Source organism: Egretta garzetta, unplaced genomic scaffold (assembly GCF_000687185.1).
Source record: "Egretta garzetta isolate BGI_Z169 unplaced genomic scaffold, ASM68718v1 scaffold41, whole genome shotgun sequence".
NCBI lineage: Eukaryota > Metazoa > Chordata > Aves > Pelecaniformes > Ardeidae > Egretta > Egretta garzetta.
The window spans coordinates 1,170,469-1,189,416 of NW_009258755.1; the positions used below are offsets into that span (position 1 = coordinate 1,170,469).

Consider the following 18,948-nt stretch of genomic DNA (forward strand, 5'->3'; position numbering starts at 1 on the left):
GCCTGGGAAAAGGGCGCCTGAGGGAAGGGGGGACCTGGGAGAAGGGGGGACCTGGGAGAAGGGAGCCTGGGGGAAGGGGGGACCCTGAGAGCAGGGGGCCTGAGAGCAGGGGGCCTGGAAGAAGGGGGGACCTGGGAGAAGGAAGGGGGACCCTGAGCACCCGCTGCGGCCTCCGCCGGAGGAGGACAATCCTGTGCGAAAGTACGGCTGGAGCAGGGCTGTGAGCCATGGCCAAAACGCCTTTTCCTGGGCTACCGCCAACAGTCACCTGTCGGAGGGAAGGATTGGGGTGCGTTAGAGAGAGAAAAATCAGTGGTGGCTCTGAGGGGGGAGAAGGGTGCAAGTTAGGCTGAGCCTTTCACCCCCACCGACAGGTCTCGGGAGGAGGCATTGCAAAACGTGGCCCAGCACCTACCCCGTCAGAACACGGGCTGTTTCAACAGGAGAAACGCCGCCGTCTCCAGCAGGTCATGGTGCCCCTTGTTCCATGGGGGGACCTTTTCCAAACCTGTCCAGATACAAACCGGGAGAGCAGCTGGCTGCCAGTTTGTATGGCAGGGTGGCACTGGCTGAGCAGGGCCCTGGGAGGTACCGGTGCTATCAGATAATAGGAAATCCCAGCACGTTTTTATTTAGAAAACCTTTATTTGGTGACTGTGTCAGCAGTGGTGAACTTGGCCTTGCTAAATGTGAAAGAGACAGCAGCAGTGTTTTGGAGGAAAGAGAGAAAGGCTGATTTTCTAGCCAGCCATTGAGACATTGCATCCATGGGGCTGAATGGAAGGAAGGGCAGGTTTAGTGCCAGCTGCACTGGGGCTTGGTTTATGTGGGGGCTCGGAGCAAACGCTGCCTGTGGGAGGAATGTGCCCAAACCCATGCACTGCTCTCCTTTGGTGCTACCAGGGGGAGAACTTGTGTTAATACAGCTACAAAAACATGAGTTTTGGAAAGCACACTTGTTTGGAAGCCATAAATATGCAGTAGGGAATATGTACTTGAAGTGTTAAAACGTTAACTTCGTTATGTTCAATGTGGAGGAAACCAATCCATTGACCTTTACACATGTGAGTGATTCAGCTTCAGGTAACATCATCAAATATGCAGGACGGGGTTGTAAAAGAGGGCAAAATGAAAGTATATCTATTAAACATTAAAAGCCCAGTCCTGATTTGCTGAAAAGACAAATGAGACCAAAGTGAACTGGTTTGCTAAACATCCCATTTGGTTTTGTGGATTTTTTTTATTATAGAGTTTTTATTTATTTTATGTGTTAAATTCTAGATGCTTCATGGATGAGCTAAAGTGGAACCATGTGGAAATTGTTTTAATTTTTGTAATGAAAGCTCTCTTTTAAGACGTGTGGAATCCCTCAGAACATAGTAATATTGGGCTTCAGGACAAAGTTAACTGTAAAGAACAGGAAATGGAAAGAAAACCGAGAGACTTCCAGATCAACAGGCAGAGCAGAAAGATACATGGTAAATATTCTACTGTTTTTTTTTTTCTTTTCAGCCTCAGCATTTAATATTATTTGTAGTTAACTGAAGAAATAGGTGGAAAAAGTCCTTTACAGAAGTTAATTCAAACAAAAGAGGGAGCTGTTCCTACACCTGCCCAGCTTTTCCCTATGATTACCGTGCAAAGACCCTGATTCAGCAAAACAATTCCTGTGTAGGAATGTACTTAAATGCTTTCCTAAATAGCAAACCTTGTTGGGGCGGGGGGGGGTGTTGGTTAGGAGAAGCAATCCATACCCTACTTTAGTTATTGGTGATTGAGAGTGTCTTTACATGGCAAATTCATGCTGATGTGGGTTTTTTACAAGACTGGAAGATGAAGAAAAGTCAATGAAAATGTAAAGATGTTGTCTGAAGCAGACTGTGATGAACTCTAGAAAAAACACCACCACAACTGTGTTGTATGAATATATGCCATTTATTCAACAGGATAATTGAGAGGAATAAAGTAAAACATATTAAAAATATTTGTAAATTGGAATACAGTGAAGTCTGTTCTACAACTGCCTGAAAGGAGGCTGTAGTGGGGTGGGGGTCAACCTCTTCTCCCTGGTAACGGACGATAGGACGAGGGGAAATGGTCTGAAGTTGCACCAGGGCAGGTTTAGGTTGGACATTAGGAAAAATTTCTTCACCAAAAGGGTTGTCAAGCACTGGAACAGGCTGCCCAAGGAAGTGGTCGAGTCCCCATCCCTGGAGATATTTAAAAGACGGGCAGATGAGGTGCTTAGGGCCATGGTTTAGTGGTGGGATAGCAGTGTTAGGTTAACAGTTGGACTTGATGATCTTAAGGGTCTTTTCCAACATAAACGATTCTATGGTTCTATGATTCTAAAACTATCGAGCAGTTTGACAGAACTGAGTGAGATGGTCCTAGAGCTGTTTGACAGTTTTGTGTCAAGGGTACCAAGCTACAAACTGAATTCTGGTACTTCTAAAAAATTTGTGCACACTTTCTGTGCGTAACTCTCGCCAAATGTGAGACTAGTATATATATATATGCCAATATTTTCTTATAGCAGGCACCATTACTGCTGTCTAAAAATGTGTAGCTTATGCAGTGGTCATTTGTGCTGTGGTTCCTGATTTTCACGTGGGCAGAATTTCCTCACAAGGATTGGTGAAAGCAGAAGGATTTTCTGCTTAATCATCCCAGTTCTTTTGATGGCCCCTTGCCTTCATGCGGTTCTGGGACAGTTAAGGCAGTAGCAAAACTCCCCCTGACTGCACACTGCAGGATCAGGCCCCGGATGTTCTTTCTTGGCACTACCGTTCCACAGTTCTGTATATCGGTATAGGAAGCTTGTGCTAATTTGAGAATCTGGGGGTGGTGGTATGTGGCTAAGAGTATTAATTTTTAACTTTAGGTCTGTAACTTGGTTTTGTAGAATTAAGTCTGTATGTATAATATATATGCTTTTAATTTTTATATACTTGTATTGTTATATAAATTGTGTGTGTATGTGTGTATATATAAAACAAACAACGAAAAATATATATACACACGGTAAAACCCTACTTGATGTTAAGAGTTTGTTGGATACCAGAAATATATATATACATACACAGAGAACTTAAGATAGTAAAGAGGCTTTTCAGTTAAGTTGAAGGTTCAAGCTTTAAAATTCCTTTGTTGTTTGTGACCAGCTGTGGTTAAATTAATAGAACTTAGAACTACAAAGATTGCCCCAAGCTAGGTGATTAGGTGAGGTATATTAACTAGGTAAAGACTGTCTGAGTTTGTAGCTGAAAAAACTGTTGCATGACAACATGATCATAGTCAATCTGTCAATTAATAAATGGTCTGAAGTCTGCTTCCTCAGTAAGGCTACAGACTCAGCTGCCAAGCAAGGCAGCATCCTGCAGGTTTCTAGTGACCTAGGCCCCAAGATGATGCAAGTTCTTTAAAGTACTCTGGTTGCTGTCCTTCTGTGAAGTTCACATATTGCCAGCGCAGTCATTTTCCAACCACTGCTTTCAGTATGGTTGTCCATTTTAAATAAATAAACAACCGCAATTGAAATGCAATGTGAAATGTGGAAAAAAAAACCCAAGGTAACAACAAGATATTTTAATTTCCCTGCTTTTATTAGAGACTTTTGCTGCGGACTCATGTGACTGTAAAATTCTCTTCCTACAGGCTTCTGCAAAATTGTGGTATTCATAGAGCATTAAGGATTTTCAAAATGTATTCTTTAAAGATTTGTACTACTTGTTGCTAAGTTACACAGCTGCTGATTGTAAAAAAGGACTAGTGTTCATTTTTGCATGGGTGATAAGAAGGAAGTATTTAATTTTCCGATCCTCAGATATTATACCGTGAAATGAGGCTCCTCGTCACATGATGGCTAATCCAATCATAATAGCTGGCGACTTTTGTATACACCCCAGGGTGACCAGCCTCCCCGCAGTTCTGACCCCAACTCACAATACCCCAGACATACGCCACATTTTCTGCATCAAAACAGACCAAGGGTCCTCCTGAATCACCTTTGCAACTGTCTATGGAGCCATCGTAAGTACCTGAAGCAAAAGAGGAAATGAAAAGCAAAAATAAGTTAATATATATGCTAGCACACAAAACAGAGCTCAGGAGGTTTTTCAGGTCCATGTCGCTTCCTGACAGATGTTTGCCTAATGGTCACCAGTAAAGGAAGTTCCTAACCTCTTTGGTATATTACTTCTAATTTCTTTTTAAGTGCGGGGCCTCTCTTTACATTTGTGGCTGGCCCAAATTCTCCTCATTTGCTTTGATGTCAGTGACATGAGTCTTGCTTTACCCTGTGCAATAGAGAAGAATTCAGCCATATCGCCTATTACATTATTAGAAGTAGCTCATAAAAAGTGGACAGAAATGTGAGGAAAAAGGCAAAAAGGTTTGTAGGCTGATTCCTATGGAAATGAAGCTGTCATAGTACGTGTATGCCTACATGTCTGCCTTTGGTGTCCTCTACCCAATAATTCATTGGCCAGTTTCATCTGTACAGAGAGGCAGAGGCCTCAAAATTATTTTCTCTACCAGCGTTATGAAAATAGGTGGGCAGGTCCAAGAAGGAGAGCATGTGAATGCTGGGATGGGAGGGAGGGCAACTGTGTGTATGTGCCCTCACTGCACGGTTTCGGTCACAGTGTGGACCTTTCGCAACACCAGATAAGAGTCCCTGAGGCACAAATGTGTAGGATCCAGTGCTCTTCATAAGTTTCAGTGCGCATGGAACTACTTGTTTGCAATTCAGCAAATACAGTGCTTGTGAAAAAATGAATTAAGAGTGAAGGATGTGATATAACAGAATCTGCTACAGAGCTAGAATATGATTTATGCTTTGTCCTCTATAGTAAGTAAAAGTTTATTAATTTCTAATACCTTTACTACACTTTTCTGCTTGGTTGATTGCCTAGTATGAAGGACCCCATACTAAGCATGAGTCTCCAAGTTTTTTAAAACGTAACCTCTTTCTTGAATCTACATTACTGAGAAAGGGGTCTGTGAATTCAGAGTTGGAATTACTAATCCTATAAAACAAGATTTTATTGCCTTTACTCAGTTTAATTAATATTTGTTTGTATGACTAAGTCCCATGGATACTAGCCCTTAATTCCAGTTTGTATTTGCATCAGGGAGGGGAAGCTAACCCCAGATACCACTTTTCTGATGTTGTCCCATGTGATACTGTCTTTGCTCCTTCCTGGTAAAGTATGATCACTTGAAATACATTGAAGATCAAGGAGCTAAGTTACAGAACTTGCACAGTAGACAAACCAAGTATCTTATAGATGTCATGCTGAATTTATCACAAATGATTTGGCTTTTATATCTGGTTTTTATTTTTCTCATTAAGTAGTTTGTTTAAATAGTGCCTTTACTTTTTGATTTAAAGAACAGTTGAAACTGTCTCTCTGCCCTCTAAGTTGAACACTCATTGATCTTTTAGTCATGTGTTTGGCAATACCTTTTGTTACTTGAGAAGCAAAAAATGTGAAGTCAGAATCCTTATTTTAGTACTAGGAGTGACAACCAGTTTCCTGGCCAGACTAATCTTAGTTTGAAAAGTTAATCATATTCTTCCTGGGGTGCAGTGTGGTAGTAGCAAATGTCTAAGCAGATGAATAGTCACATTCTAGTCAATGGGACTACTAATGCAGTCTTAAGACAGGCATTTGCTTAAATATGTTGCTGAATCAGAATCAAATATAGTAAAGATAGAAAGTTCAGTAGGCTGTAAAGTGCTTGTGTATTTAGATAACATAACTCAAATTGCATGCCAAAATTTGCCCGCGTAATCACAGAACCTGGGCATACTGTCATCTTAACCCTGTTTACAAATAGATGTATAATGGTGGATGCATCTAGGCTCCAAGGGCTAGTATTTTGCTAATGGAGATAGTGTGGCAATCGGTTTATTGTCTTTCCCAAGTCTGAAAGATTCCCAGCCAGTATGTCTGATCTTATAAACAGTGAGTTTGAGGGTAGAGAAATTATAGTAAGAAAATTGATGCTTGCCTGCACATGCCATTTGTTTAAAAAATCGTCCTGGATACAATTTGGAACAATTCTGAAATAAATTAACATTGCCCCACTTGAGGATAAATTGTTTCGTATAACCTAGAAAAGAAAAGAATAAATTTTTCTAAAGTAAGAATAGTAAGTACATATTAGACACTTTTAATATCTTAAATTGAAAGTTATATATTTGCTTATCTACAGAATATAATCTTCAATATTATAAACCAGATACCTTAAACTGCCAATAACATCCTGTATGAACTGCAGTACGTCAGCCACATATTTCAAAATAAAAGCAGAGTGGTTTAATAGCAGTGTTAAATACAGTACTTTCATTTTGTGACATTTTCACCCCTTCCCTTTCCTTGTCTTGCTCAGTTTTTGCCCATGTTTTCCATATCAAGGTTTTCAGACACTGGGAAACTGGTACATTGTTTTCTATGAAATGGAGATGTGGCTCTCATCATCCTTGTTACCTTTTTTCCAATTCTACTCTGTCTTTTTGGGATGAGTGGAACAGATACTGAAGATACAGGTGAACTAAGTATTCACAAGGTTAAGGAGAGTCTGTTTTGTTCTTTGTCCATTTGCTAGTAATTCCCAGCTTTGCATTTGCTTTATGGACTGCTACTGTGTATGGACAGGAGAAGCCTCACAACCAGCATGCAGTAGCTCCAACAGCAGTTGTAATCACTGTGATACAAACCAAATGCTTCCTAAATCTTTGAAAGAGTGATTACATTTGGCTTATCTGCCTCTGTGCAACCTTCTCTGGGCTAAACTCAAACACGGCTGAGACAAGATGTGCCGAGTTTTGTAACTGTTGGCTGCAGCTCAGAGCCCCTTGGGCAGGGGACAGAGGACGGGCTGTGACTACAGGCCACTGTGAGCTACTAACCACCACTTGTTAAATATCATTACCAGGTCTCCACAGCCAATATAAATGTTAGGTTGGCAAAAGAAACATTTCTTATTGTCAGGGTAGTTTTCAGCCAGGGGTGTCCTCCAGACCGATTTACCAAGTAGCTGAAACAGCAGAGGAAGCAGTACAGAAAGGAGAATGAACAGCGACAGCCCAACACAGAACCACAGCCTACGTTCTCTGTACGCAGCCTCTTCCGAGTGCTTTGTGCACAATTACTCTTCAGCATTTTCAGAACGAAAGTTCACCACAATTAGAAAACAAGTGATACAAATAAGACATTCTTGTAGTAAGCACTAAAGCAAATACCTTTCTCTAGTCCCCATCCAGAAACCTTGCATGTGTCTCCGGTCTTGAACATATACTTTGACCAGGGGATACAGGCAGGTGTGCTGTCTTTCAAGAAGCATTCTCCTTTCCCAGAACCTCTCAGCTCCAGCAGAGCAATGTCATTTTCATAAGTTGATGCATTATAATTTTCATGGATTATCAGTTGTTTTAGCCTGAAAGTATCTGTCTCTCTGTTGTACTGTATTGTATCCAACATTCCAATCCAGACACGGTACAGATGAACTCGATTTGCCCTGGAAAAAAACAGGGAAATAAAATATGCTTTGTTAATTAACACAAGCATTGTACATTTCAATTAGCTGCAAACTTTTGGATTTTAGCAAAGTTTCTGTAGAATAAAAATTCATATTATATACGTATAGTTTCTTTATGGACTTGATGTCCAGGTTTTCCTGAAGTGTAGCAAATGCAAGGCAGATGTCATTAACTGCTGAGTACTGCAACTAATACAGAAATTAAAGGCCAGGCTCTGTATTTAGTGCTGTGACAAAGAGAAAGCAGGAGTTTACGCCTCTCTGATTTCAAGCAAAAGAAGAGTGAGCAGATGTGGGTGGGATGCTGGGACTGGCAAATCTTCCCTGTCTGCTCTTGATTGTTCTGGGCAATACGTGACCCCAGGGACATTCTCAGGGAACAGATCCTGGACTTCACCAAGGTAGAGATGGGGAAGAGAGAAGGTCCCTTGTATCTCCCTTTCAGGCAAAGTGGTTACAGTGAACCTTTCCTGCCTGCCTACTATCTGACTGAAGAATGCCGTGTCTCTTCAAATTCATCGTTACCTTTTCACCTTTCTGTTCACTGCCAAAACATTCTAGTTTCTCTCAATCTTCCCCATAGTTAATGTGAGTGAGTCAGTGTTTTAAATTGTTTTATTCAATAGGCAAATAGGAATTAGCAAACAGGTAGCTAAGAAGGGCAATAATATCCAAATCAACCTTTCTGCCTTGCAAGAAATAATTTCCCAGTTTATTGTTTTTACCTGACACAGTGTGCAGCAGTCAGAACCCAACAGCCACCAATATAAACCCCGCCACAGTACACCGTCGTAGCTTCACTGCCAGTATCTTTAATTGCCACTTGCCAAGGGAATTCACCCTATTCAAACAACAAACACCCAAATAATGTGAAATCATAATAATCATACTATTTTTAGTCCATAAAGGGAAACATACTTCTTGGTATCACCTCATCTCTTTGACTATATATGATTGTAAACAAAAAATCTGCTATCCAGAAATTGTGAATTGGGCTCCATCTGATACAAAGAATATCTATTCTAAAATGCAGTAATTTTGTTCAATCTTCTGACTTTGTTCGATGCCTCCTTCCCTTCAGCTTTTTGTCATGAAACCCCTTGTAGCCAGAGAAACATGTAGAATCTGACCTGGTATGTTAGAGTATAGCATTTTTGACTCTATTGTGTTTCAAAGGCACAAATTTAAATTCCATTTTGTCAGAATTGTTATTTCTAGTATTAAGTATTTTGCTGAGTAATTTTCAATGTGTACTTGCACTGTAATACTCAACTTTGCAACTCCATGTTTTACTTTATAAATTGTGCTTCTCTTCACTTTGGTTCAGTGCAATGCCTCTATTGCTGCAAAATGTGAAATTAATTTTGTAGCTGATTTTGTTATTTCCATACCTTTTAACAGAAGGACAATAATGCCCATTTAAATTGAGGCTGAATGAACTCTTATCTGATAAGGGTGGTTTTTTACCTTTCTTGCAACCTCTCCACCTATGATTCTTTTCCGTCGAGTTAATGTGTGATTTGTAAGACCACAGTGTAGTTGGGGAAGAAGTGTCTTTATCTTCTTTCTTTCTTTAACAAAAAGGAAAAATGTGTCTCAGAATCCAGGTATCCATTCTCTCTATTTGGAGACAGGTTTGTCTTTATCTTAAAAATCTAAGTGCTGTGAATATGCCAGTAGCTGAAGTAGCAGGAAAGCAAAGACTAAAAATTTTGGCATCTGTTTTTGCTTTGAAAATTGCTTGTGCCTTAGCATCACATTACTTCTCTTCATTTTCCACTGCTGCTTGCATTCAGGCAAATAATTTTAAAGCAATTCCCCTAATTTGCTGAGACTTTACCTCTGCCACTTGCCAAAACATGCAGATGTGGGTCCTCAGCCAGGATGAATTATTATGGTATTCTTGAAATTAGTGGAGAGCAAGACAAATAGTAAGCCCCAGAGTGTATATAACTAAATCACAAAGTCCAAGTATCTGAGCATTCTGGATCTGATCAGCTGGCTGGTAGGTAGAGAGCCACTAGTAAGAGGGTATGCTGGTGGTTTTGGAGGGTTAGTTACACTTACCTTCATCCATACTGTGATTTTCATCATCTTTGTTTTTGCCTGTAGTAGAATAACAAAATACTAAAAATACTGGCAAACATTTACATTTGTTCTATTACTTGAATATATGTTTGTGTGCCAAAATCATGGTACACATTTTAAAAGCATAAGGGCACACCATTTCACATGGACAGCAAATACTCTCTCAGCCTTGTGCCTGCTGTTTCCTTTCCTACCAGACACTCTTTGGCTGCCTCCCTCATTCATCACTGTATGACATCTACTCTGGCTTCCATGCCAAGGGAGTCCTTCTGCAAAGAAACACTAAGAAATGGGCTTTTTTGGGGTTTTGAGCTCTAAAGTGATAGCCCATTCTCCTCCATCAGGAAGCAACAGAAATTCCTCCTCCTGCCCCATCAACCTTTTTGAGCTTTCTAAAGGCCAAAGGAGCATTAGGTAATCGGATTTTATTTTTCTTTCCAATTTAGATGATGCTGTTGTGTACTGTGTGCCTTCTTTAATGGGGTAAAGGAGAGTATTCAACATGAGAAGTAAATTAAATGCTTCCTGAATCTGGCTTGTCAGCTTTTGTTCAAAGAAAATGCCCATTGAATTCAGTTCCTAAAGGGAGGTTGAGGATTGGGTCTGTTCTCATGTTACTGACAGTGATGTTTACATTTAGAGTTCAGTTTACCAATTACCCTTTACCAGTAGTGTTTACTTTTTGTCTTTAGACTTTGTCTCTTATTGGAGGAAGGAAAACCATTCTAATTTCAAACCAAAACAAAATCTTTTTGACAGTGAGGGGAACAGTGCAGGAGAATTATTATATTGACAGACTACTCATCTGTGAGGAAAATATTCCTGCCCGCCCTGTCTACGCTTTCTTCACAAATACGGGATACCAGTTTGATAGACAGCCACGTAAGCAAGAGAGAATCTGCCTTAAGCCTCCTAAAACATCATCTGTTCCTTCTTCCTTTAGTTTTCTTGCTGTTTTTTTTCTAGAAGGGAGGAAAATTACATAACCTTTTCTTCCTACTGTGCATAACAACATTGGGAACACTAACTGTTGCATGAATTTTGCTTTTGCTAATCTGTTACATAATTTAATAATATGCATTGTGCAGTGTCTAGTTATAGTCAAGCAGAATGAAAGGAAAGAAACAAAAACATCTTTCAGAAGGAAACCTGCACAGAGAACTCGAGCTTCATCCTCTCCTGTGAGGCAGTCAATTTCTTTGTTACAGACATTCTTATTTGGAATACAGATATTTGACCGACAGTGGAAACTGTTGTCTCTGCACTCTGTAACACAGGAGAATCACAAATGTAAATCACAGGATCATATGATTCAGCAACCTCACATAGAGAGCTTTTTTAAAATATAAACACAATCTAATATCCATGTTATGGGGAACTTGGCTGTTCATAAATAGATTACAAAAGCAGGCTCTGTAAGTGTAAAATGAATGAATGCTTGGCTCTCCTAATTTTACAATCTTGAAGTTTTAAGACTTAAAAAACGTGGATCTCTGTTACCGGTTCAGTACTGTACTTCTAGACTCGGTATCACTCCTTACCAGTTTCACCCATAACACATGCCCACACTCAACCTCAGCCAAAGGACATCCAGTTTTGCCAGCATTACTAATCATCTCAAATGAGGAATTTATGATGCTTGCATCAAATTTCCCCCACCAAAATCAGAGTCCAGGCGCAATTTTGGTTGAATGAGCTAAATGTCTAAATGCAAGGTTAGGAATCGAGAGTCCTAGTTTGAAGATACTGGATTTAATAACTTATTTATTCCAAAATTCTTGATTATATGAAATGTTATCATAAACCCAAGAATTCCCTTCCTTTTAATTCTTGTGATCACTTTGTATATTATCAAAAGCAAAGCAGTGCTTGAATTTATGGCAGGATTTTTTGAGCTACTTTATAATCCTATGTCAGTCTACTATTTAAGGATATATGCCTTTAACAGAAAATAAGATTGTTCTCTGAAAGTATCCAGATATCCCAATATGATCCAAAGACCACTGAACTCAGTTGAAATACTTACTTTGATTCCAGGAAGCATTGTTTTCAGCCCATACAGCTGAAACAGCACTATTTTGGTCAAGTGGAATCTCAATAAATTATTCAGATTTCAGAATAATTATATGAAGCCACAGGTATTTATTGGTTTGTTTTTCTAAAACACCTGTGACTGTGTTTCCATGATCATCGGATTAGTACTGACAATTGTAAAACTAAAAAATTAAGGTTATTTAGGGATAGTCATGGGATTTGTAACCCACATTACCATTTGGCACCTGAAACCCAACTTCTGAAAGTATTCTCCTACATTCAGGTCACGATAAATCCACTCCTTGTTTCTAATCAAAATTGCTACAGCTGGAATTGCAGATGCTGAAAGAATGACTGCTCATGAACAAGCAATGTGACAGGAATTGTTCACAGATATTCTATGGATAATCTTGCACTAATAATAAATTTAAGAGAGAGCTTACTTTGGTTTAAAGATAGTTCATTGGAAAAACAGTGTCTTTGTTTAATTACTATGGAATTTTCCCAACTGAAAATACATTTTCACTCTAACACAGCTCATTGTTTTGTATCAATGTTTAACAGCCTCCTAAATAATCTCGTTGTATTTCCTCATCCTCTGAGGAAATCCATATTCTCAGAGATCACTTGCCTCCTTCAAAAAATTGTATTATACCTACTTTTTTGCACGTGTGTATACAAAAACTATGGTTTGATTGCTTTAATGTAGTGACTTACTGGAAAAGAGACTTTAGCTGTTACATCACTATAAAAATTGTTTGGGTGTGGTTTTCTGCTGAAATTATTTTGAAACAGCTGAGAAAGGAAATTATTACCTCTACAGCACAGTTCATCACTTAGGTCTCCACAGTCATTGATTCCATCACAGGTTTTATTCAGAGAAATGCACTTCTTGTTGACACAATGAAACTCACCATCTGAACAAGCTGCGCAGCACAATGAAAACAAAGTTAGCATGGAAATGTCCCTAGGTTCACAACTGCCCACTGCTTGCATATTTTATTCTATCAGCAGTTTGGCCTATCAACAGTAGGCATTCTGGGGCCCAGGAATGTAAATAGGAATATTTTTTTATTGTTTTAATCGCCTTCTCCTCAAGCTTTCAATGTGACCACTTATTTTCCTCCTCCAACTTGCAGTGGCCTGGCAAAAGGGAACTTAATTTCTTCTAGACAAGGACTAAACCAGAAATGATTGGTTCAAACCCACTGTAAATGATTCAAGTGATTAAGATGATGGATGTTTCCCCTCTAGAAGGAGGTCATCAAGAGTCTGTGAACTCCTACGTTTGTGGCATAAGAAAAACCCAAGATGATTCATAGCTCTCCTAACCAGCAGCATCTCAGGCTGATACTTATCAGTGCCAGAGAAAGCCCACTACGGAGAGTAGAAAGCTGTTAGAAGTCAAAACAAGGACTTGATTCCCCTTATATCAGTGAGCAACCGAGGAGTACTGAAACTCCCCAGAAGACATGAGCAGTTCCACTGAAGTCATGTTTGTCTGGCTATGGCACTACTATAGTCCTAACTGATTTCCCTCATAGACAATACAGTGAGTAGGAGGTTGTCACTTCACCAGTTAACCCAGAGAGACAAGACGTGTGGGATACAGTATACCTTGGTACCCTTGGAAGGGATGGGGAACAAAGAGAACCATGGGTGAAATATATTTACTTTTGGGAAAGATCTGTAAAAATACCTTAGGAGGAACAGTGATTTTCCAAACTCATAAACTCAAGACTGTCTTGACTCAAGAATGCCTCAATTGTCTTAAAGTCTGCAAAAGGGTTATGTAAAAAAATCAAAAGGTTTCAGTGCAGGTTTGTTGTGGCTGAGAGTTCAGCAAACTAGATCCTAGTTATTTAAAATAAACTTAAAATGTAAGAACCGTAAATAGATATATTTAAAAAACATACTAACCTCTGAGATTTTCTTGGCACTGGAGGCTAACAAATTCCTCATTAATATCTCTTGATTTCATCTCTATGTGACATTCAGCAAGACTTGTCTCTAGGCCCCTGCAAGTTATTTGTAGACAGTGCAATGAATTTAAGGCAGATTCTGTGATGCTGGAATTGTCTTGGTAATATTCAGCACCTCTGTGAAGATACAAATAATAATATCAAATTATATCATTTCACAATGGACTGTCCACTGCTTTTATTGTTGGGAATTTATATGATTTTCTTCAGTGTTAAGAAATTTTGGTCATAGGGGTAAGAGATGTTTACTTTGGAAGAAAAAGTAAACAAAGTACTAATTTTTGCAGGTTGCTGCATAGGACTGTCCTTAACTCAATATGTAGCTCTGTGACAGTCACTGAGTATCATGATGGATAGAAAAGTCTCCTTACATAGCAAAACTTGTAAGCTCAGATCTTTATCTCTGTCTGGACACAGGTGAGCCATAATTTGGAAACCATCCTGCATGGGGTCAAGTACCCTTGATATCATCAAAACCAATGCACACTGAGGAAGTGCAGGCCACTGCAAGGCTGCGATTAACAAATTTTATCTCCCTTGGTTTTACCTGAGCAGCATCCTCCTAACAGCGTATGTGTTCCCTACCATAAAGAAATACAGATCGGGTAAATAAGTAACTAGAGAGGCTTACAATGGGACTTCAGGGCTGAATGCTCTGTCCCAGGACAAACCCTTCTCTGCTATCTAAAGAGATACTGACTGGGACTAGACAATACTTGCTTCTCACCTAGAGGGGACAATTTAGGGCACTGCAATAGCATTTTTAGTCTTCAGATAGGGTTGGGGAGGCAGCCCTACCTGACTAACTTCAATTAGTTGTATATGTGTAAAATTATTATGTACAGGATATAGAGCTGATGCTTTATGAGGACCTGAATGTGCAACTCAGATCAGCAGTGTGATAGCAGGAAAAAGAACAAGCTCTGTGTGGCTTCATCCATCCCTGGGGGCAAAGCAGTCAGTGGCAGTGGGGGCAAAGGGTGAAGAAAAAAAACGCGTTCTGGTTCTTGTTAGTGTGGCTGGTGCAAGTGTCAAAACAGAGCTGTACCCTGTTGTCAGCTAGTGTAAGAAACTTTTCTCTGCATACAGGTTATTGCCCAGAACTACTTGGGGATTGTCCATCTACACACTGTCCCTTACACAGACCTTAGAGAAAACCCCTGCATTGGTCTTCAGCTTTATTTTAAAAGTAAAGCAATTATGGGGTTTATAGTTGTAATCTGTAATAGAACACATAAATCTGTATTTTGGCGTTCACTCTCAGGTGTCAATTTAAGAAGCTTTATCAGAATATTGCAGCCAATACATTGTTCATGAGTTTTCTGTCTTACCTGTTGGCTGACTGTGACTGACACTTATGTAAGTGTTGCTACTTTTTCAGATCCCGTGCAGTTATCCAGAGATAAATCCCCCAAACTTACAATTCAAAGCCAAGGTGCCTGCAAGCCACATTTGCTTCATTCATAGTCCACTTGCTATCACATACAAAAAAGTCGTTCTTTTGATTCACAGGTTTTACTCGAAGCAAATTTGAATCTCCATGGTCCACAGAGATTGAAAATGTTCCTAAAAAAAAGAGAAATAAAAAAAATCCCCAAATAAGATCATATTATGTAGATGTACCTCGTGGAAAAACAGCACAGAAACAAATCAGGACTAAGTTTGTATTGACAGCCAAAGTTCATATGGAAGGAAGAGTAGACTGGGAATCAGAAGCTTCAGGCATTATTCCTGATTTTTTTGAGGACTGACTTTGTGGCTTTGAGCCTGCCACTTTTTCAAAATATACCAGTTTCAGGAGAAATGAGGGTAATGGTTCCTACCACGTAAGAGTACCAGGAGGTCTACTGAGGAAAGGTTGCATCTTAGTATAATGATTTTTATCACAGGACTTTTGATAACCAACCAGTAACACTTCAAGTGAGATGGCCAGATCCTGCTTCTATTACCTGTGTAGCAGAAATTCTGCTGTTTACAGCAGAGCTAAGGTCCTCAGCTTAAATTAGCGAAGCCGTACAGAAAGCACACCAGGAACACCGAGGCTCTCCCACCCTTTTCAGTGGAATAGGCAGAATTGAATTTTGCCACCCTGAGGGTGATGAGCTGAGCTGCTGCTTCTGTGGGGAAAGGGAGGGAAGGTACTGGGACAGAGACCTGGCAGGAGAGCCCTGGGCCCAGCTCACTGCTCCTGCTGCATTCGGTGGCAGTGAGGCTGGAGGGCAGGTAGGAACAGCAACTGCTGCTGCCAAAAGAGGCCACCTAAAAAATGCCCTCTCTGCTAACACTCTCAGCAGGTCCTCTCCCACTGTGACCCCACCACAGTCAACACCCTGCTTGGAAACCTTTGATCTCTTTCCTATGTCTATTTCTTCCCCTTCTAGCGGATGATTTGAGCAACATACCAGCAGCAGGGTGACCTGGGCCTGTCAGTCACTTTATTTTTATGAAAATCAACAGATACTGCCCATTTTCAATGGCTTCTTTTCTGTTTCATGTTCTTACTAGTGCAAGGAAATGAACAGACTTCCTGGGCTGGAAATAGTAAGCATCTCCTTGGCCGCAACTGACTGACTGATATGTGTTGGAAAAGGAGGTGTTAATACCTTCAGACGTGCATCTTCCTTTGTGCAGAAACTTTGCTTCAGGACGTTGACACTGGTAGCTCTTTAGGTGACAGTAGGTTTGGAAGTACTTTCCATTGGTGGAACAAACTGAAGTGCCATTCTTTGGGCACTGGTAGGGGAGCTTACAAAGGCATTTTCCCTCCACACATCGTTCCCATGGGTGACAAAAAACTTTCTCACAGGACTTGTGTGTGTATTGGTTGCTTAAGCATTCTCCAATGAGGAATGTGTCTTGCTCAGCTGCCTGGGCAGGCTCAACCTGCTGAAACTGGTTTTCTTCAGCATTAGAGGCTGCATTCTGCAAGGCACAAAATTAAAAAAAAAAAAGAGTAAGACTAGGAACTGCACCAAGAGTTCTGCAGATCCCTTTACTGACCTCAACAAAGCGTTCATTCATAAGCCTTTTCCTATCTTAGGAGCACAGAGGTGCTAAGTATCATTTATATTATTTATTCCCTTGTCTTTGGCCCACCTTGTCTTTCTTAGTTTTTCTGAACTTTTTTTCTTTTTGGATCATTCACCTGGTGTGACCTTCAGTCTTACTGGTCTCCCACAAACTTTATATTCTTTACTCTTCAAACATCAGCTGGAGCGCACAGCAGATTATGAACATTTTTTAAGCCAATGGTTTGTGACACACCAGAGCAATGGGACTTTAAGCAAATCAAAACATAAGGGGACTTAAGTACCAGAAAAATAAAAAAAAAGCAACTTTTCTTCCTGAAACTTTTTTATTGGCTTGGTTGGCTTTGGGTTTAAATATCACCTGTAAATATTTATGAACAACTTAGAAGCAAATATATCAATCTAAAATTAATGATTTGTTTCACCGTGTGACTGCTGAAGTAACAAGTATCTTACAGAAATTTAAAAATTAAGTGCCCTTCCTTATCAGCTCTTTTCCTGTATCTTGAACAGCAGTGGATTTGCAGTGTGGTCGCTGGTCATCACTGGATTGCAAGTACAAATTCTGACCCTCACTCCGACTGGCTCTAGGTGAGTGACTCCACACCTGTGTTTGTGCAGCTCTCTGGTGACTTTGTTGTGCTTTTGCTTACAAAGATCTACGGGTATGAAGAATGTTGAAATGTGAAAGATATGTATGGATGGACTTGGCATAAAAATGGGAGAGAAGAGTCAGTCCTCAAATGAGATTTATCAGCTTTAACTGCATCAAGTGAATCCATAGAGCTGAAGTTTAAAGTTCTCGTGAAGAAACCCTGGCCATAGTAAAGTCAGTGGGGATGTTGTTGGAGCAGAATTTAATCCAACAAACCCCCTTTTAATGGCTGTATAATGGCTTATTAAATTCTTCCTGCTGTTCTCGGGTCAGTAGAATCCGAACTGTGAGCCAGATCCGGCTTGGCATAACTCCCATAGTGTACCAAGCATTTCTCCTGAATAGGAACAAAAGGTGCTGATTTTTATCTAAAGGTTTCTCTAAAAGACTCGGGGCACGCTGAACGCTCAGCCCAGATGGGCTTTCTGGGACACTTCTGCCAGAAGAGGTTCCACAGCAAACCTGCCAACAGTCCGATGTACCATGTTGCCACGTTAGAAGACTGACATCGCATTTCTCAAAAAAAGGGGGCAGGGAAAGTTGCAGCACCTTTCTGTGGTCAGCCATGCTTGCAGATTGGGTTTAGGATAGGATCAGGATTAAAGTATTTTCCAGAAGCCTGTTAGCGTAAACCCCAGATAGAATCAATACATAAAAGAGAAATAGCAAGCTTCAAACATTCAAGCTGGGCTAAAACAAACGTATGAAACACAAATACCATGAAAGGAAACTTAAAAAAAATCAGCTGGTTTTGCTTTTGTAACAACAAACTGCTTTTTAACTTTTTTTTTTTTTTTTAAATTACTGCTACCACAATAAAATAAACTCTTACCTCTGATCCACAAAAACAAGAGAGAGACAAGAAAACCAAGAAAACTGGGACCAGTCGCATGATGGAATTTTCTGTCCCTTTGTAGACAAATTCCTCTGGCTGAGATTCTTTTGAATGCCAGTTGTTAGATTTGGGTTTAATTTTTAACCATTAGTAAAATATTTTAAGAGTGTTTAGAAATAAAGTACAGGAGCCTCAATTATTGACCGATAAATCTGATCTCTCCAAAAGGCTCCCGCCTCGATTTAACCAGTTTTACTGTCAGCGTGAGACAAGATAACAGAAGTAAAGCCCTTAAATGATTAAAAGGAAGCACTTATGAAGGCTACACATTTCCCTTCTTTTGCCAGAGGAGACTGATCAAATCATGACGTTGGTTCCTCTGATCACAGGCATTCATCTTTGCCAGATTATTGTAGAAGATAAATGAGCTTTTATATAAGGGATAGATAGGTCTTCATATATGTGGGGGGAGAGACACACATATCCACATAACGTCCATTATATACTCGGCTGGATTACACGCTCGTATTACACGGTTTGTATAGAGAATTTTTGAGTATTTGCCAAATGCTTGACGTACTTCTCGGAGAAAAGTCGGTTTCCTGGCCCACTGTCACCACAGCCACCACAGCCAAACACACACACATCCCACCCCGCCCCCCGATGGCAGGGCGGGGGCTGGCAGGGAGAGGCGCTCTCTCCCCCTGGGCGCTAGGGCCGATAACCGCACACCCGCGCCGCTTTCTGGCGCGCAGACCAACACCAGGGCCCTGGCGA

General features: G+C 40.3%; 1 protein-coding gene across 1 annotated transcript; it reads right to left on the bottom strand.

The window, feature by feature from the left end:
* Window positions 1–3,683: 3,683 nt before the first annotated feature.
* On the bottom strand, window positions 3,684–18,932 carry CFI (complement factor I). The gene is made up of 12 exons (XM_009649193.2): window positions 18,169–18,932; window positions 16,256–16,574; window positions 15,074–15,218; window positions 13,591–13,769; window positions 12,486–12,596; window positions 10,786–10,902; window positions 9,616–9,654; window positions 9,016–9,119; window positions 8,274–8,389; window positions 7,253–7,527; window positions 6,019–6,120; window positions 3,684–4,040 (listed from the first exon to the last, which is right to left on the bottom strand). Exons 1-12 carry the CDS (start codon window positions 18,226–18,228, stop codon window positions 3,823–3,825), a joined length of 1,785 nt encoding a protein of 594 aa, XP_009647488.1. The 5' UTR covers window positions 18,229–18,932; the 3' UTR covers window positions 3,684–3,822.
* Window positions 18,933–18,948: the final 16 nt, after the last annotated feature.